Here is a 2,255-nt window from a genome sequence, read left to right on the forward strand (position 1 = left end):
AGATGTTTGGCCTGGAGAAGAAAAGATTTAGAGTTGGCAGGTCATCATATTTATATATATGAAGGTTTTTCTATAAAAGACGTCTTGGATTTATTCTGTTTGCCCTTGAGGACAGAACTAGGAAAAAAATGTGGCAGATCCCAAAAGGCAGATTTGGATTCAGCAAAAAGAATGTGTTTTCTAAAAGATTTTTTTCAACTAGACACCAATGAGAACATAAGCATGCATTATGTTTATACACTTTCAAAAAGGATGTAATTTATTCACATCTGTAATAATGCACAGAAAATAAAGATGAAATTTATAGCTGGATAGTCTTGTCCCTGCAGAGTTTCAATGTGGTAATTATTAGATAATGGGTGATTGATTATATGCTCTTTTTAAGTTGAGCATGTGCAATTCTTGTTAACACATTTCTACATTCATCATGCTGCACAAGAAATCAGATCAAAAGAAAAAAAATTGCAAAGTACTATATTAATTAATTAACATCAATGCCTCAAAATATTGATTTTTCTTCAAGGCTCAATTTAGGTAATACAAGTAGAATTTTTTTTTTAGATTTTTAGTTTCAGATTATCATTCTCTAATCCAACAGCTTTTTTTTCCTAGTTAATATTTTCTCCTACAAATTACCTTCCAATTAATAATCTCTGTTTATTCTTCATCTTTACCCCTATAGAATTTAAAATAGTTTTTGGACTGAGGCAATTTTTTTTTTGGTATAGCCTTGAATCATTTGTAACAGACAGCCAATAAATATGTATTCCATTGAATAAAGTGAAGTATAATTGAAGATTAAACTGTCTGATTAGGGTGATATTATGATATGTTTGAAGCCATCTTCTTCAGTAGATTTCTCCTGAGCACATTCCTCAAAGCTGCTTTCACATCTCTATTTCTCAGACTATAAATGAGTGGGTTCAGCACAGGACTCACAAAAGTATAGAATACAGCTATAATTTTGGATTCCTCAACACTTTTGTCAGTGGGAGGTCTCACAAACGTGCAGAAGAGAGTCCCATAAAATAAAGTAACAGCCATCATGTGAGAGCCACAGGTAGAGAATGCCTTCCTCCTTCCCTCAACAGAGCGAATGCGGAGGATGGCTACCAGAATGAAGGCGTAGGAGATGAGAATGATAGCAAGCGAATTGGAAAGATTGAACCCAGCTGAGATGAGCATGGCATGTTCTTTGAGATAGGTGTCAGAACAAGACAACTTGATGAGAGGGGGATCAGCACAGTAGAAGTGATTGATGACATTGGATCTACAGAAGGACAAGCGAAATGTCAGGATGGATTGGAGAAGACCTTCAGAGAAACCATAGATATAGGGAAATGTGGCCAGGCAGATGCAGACTCTTCTGGACATTTTCACCGTGTAGTGTAGGGGGCTGCAGATGGCAACATAGCGGTCATAGGCCATGGCAGCCAACATGTAATACTCAGCGAGCAGAAAAGCAATGAGAAAGTAACACTGCAGAAAGCAACCAACAAAGGAAATGGTCTTTCTTTCAGATAACAAATTTGCCAGCATTTGGGGCGTTGCATTGGAGGAATAGCACAAGTCTACAAAAGCCAAATTAATAAGAAAAAAGTACATGGGAGTGTGAAGGCGGGGTTCAAGTATGATCAACACAATCATTCCAAAGTTTCCTAATAGGGTAAGAATGTAGATTGCAAGGAAAACCACAAATAGTATATATTGTAGTTCTGGAAGATCTGTGAGTCCAAGGAAAATAAATTCTGTAACTGTAATGCTGCCATTAAAGTTTTGCATGTCCCTGGGTCTTTGTGGTCTTCTGACATCAAGGGAAACAAAAGAGAAATGAATTAAAGATGATATAATATAGCTCTTTGCATTTCACAAACTATTTCCTTCTCCCTTAAGCAACAGAGAGAACTATTGTGGTTACTTTATGGAAAAGGAATTAATCTATTAAAGCACACTGTCTTTTGTGTTTCAGATTGTCATTCTCTAATCCACAGCTTTTTTTTTTTTTTACCTAAACACAGAAATATGTAAAAATATTTTAAAATGGCTAACTTCTTCAACACACCTTCCTCAAGTCTACAGAAGATTGAAAATAAAATATTAATAATCGTTCTAAAATGCCATAGGATTCTGCTCAAATGCTTACCATCACTGATTTTACAAAAGAAATCCTGGGAACTAGAGAGAGAGAGATGTCATTTTTCTTCATCTAGCTCCCTCTCCTTACTCAGTGCATTTTGAGTGGCTGCCTCCAATCC

The 2,255-nt window shown here is 35.9% G+C and overlaps 1 protein-coding gene across 1 annotated transcript; it reads right to left on the bottom strand.

The window, feature by feature from the left end:
* Positions 1 to 822: 822 nt before the first annotated feature.
* LOC127540131 (olfactory receptor 5M11-like) lies at positions 823 to 1,782 on the bottom strand. The gene has a single exon (XM_051964707.1). The coding sequence runs from the start codon at positions 1,780 to 1,782 to the stop codon at positions 823 to 825; it is 960 nt and encodes a 319-aa protein (XP_051820667.1).
* Positions 1,783 to 2,255: the final 473 nt, after the last annotated feature.

This window comes from Antechinus flavipes, chromosome 6, assembly GCF_016432865.1.
Source record: "Antechinus flavipes isolate AdamAnt ecotype Samford, QLD, Australia chromosome 6, AdamAnt_v2, whole genome shotgun sequence".
Classification (NCBI taxonomy): domain Eukaryota; kingdom Metazoa; phylum Chordata; class Mammalia; order Dasyuromorphia; family Dasyuridae; genus Antechinus; species Antechinus flavipes.

What these genes read in the sequence shown, in the direction of transcription:
- LOC127540131 (XM_051964707.1), bottom strand. Translation starts at nt 1,782, where the DNA reads ATGCAAAACTTTAATGGCAGCATTACAGTTACAGAATTTATTTTCCTT.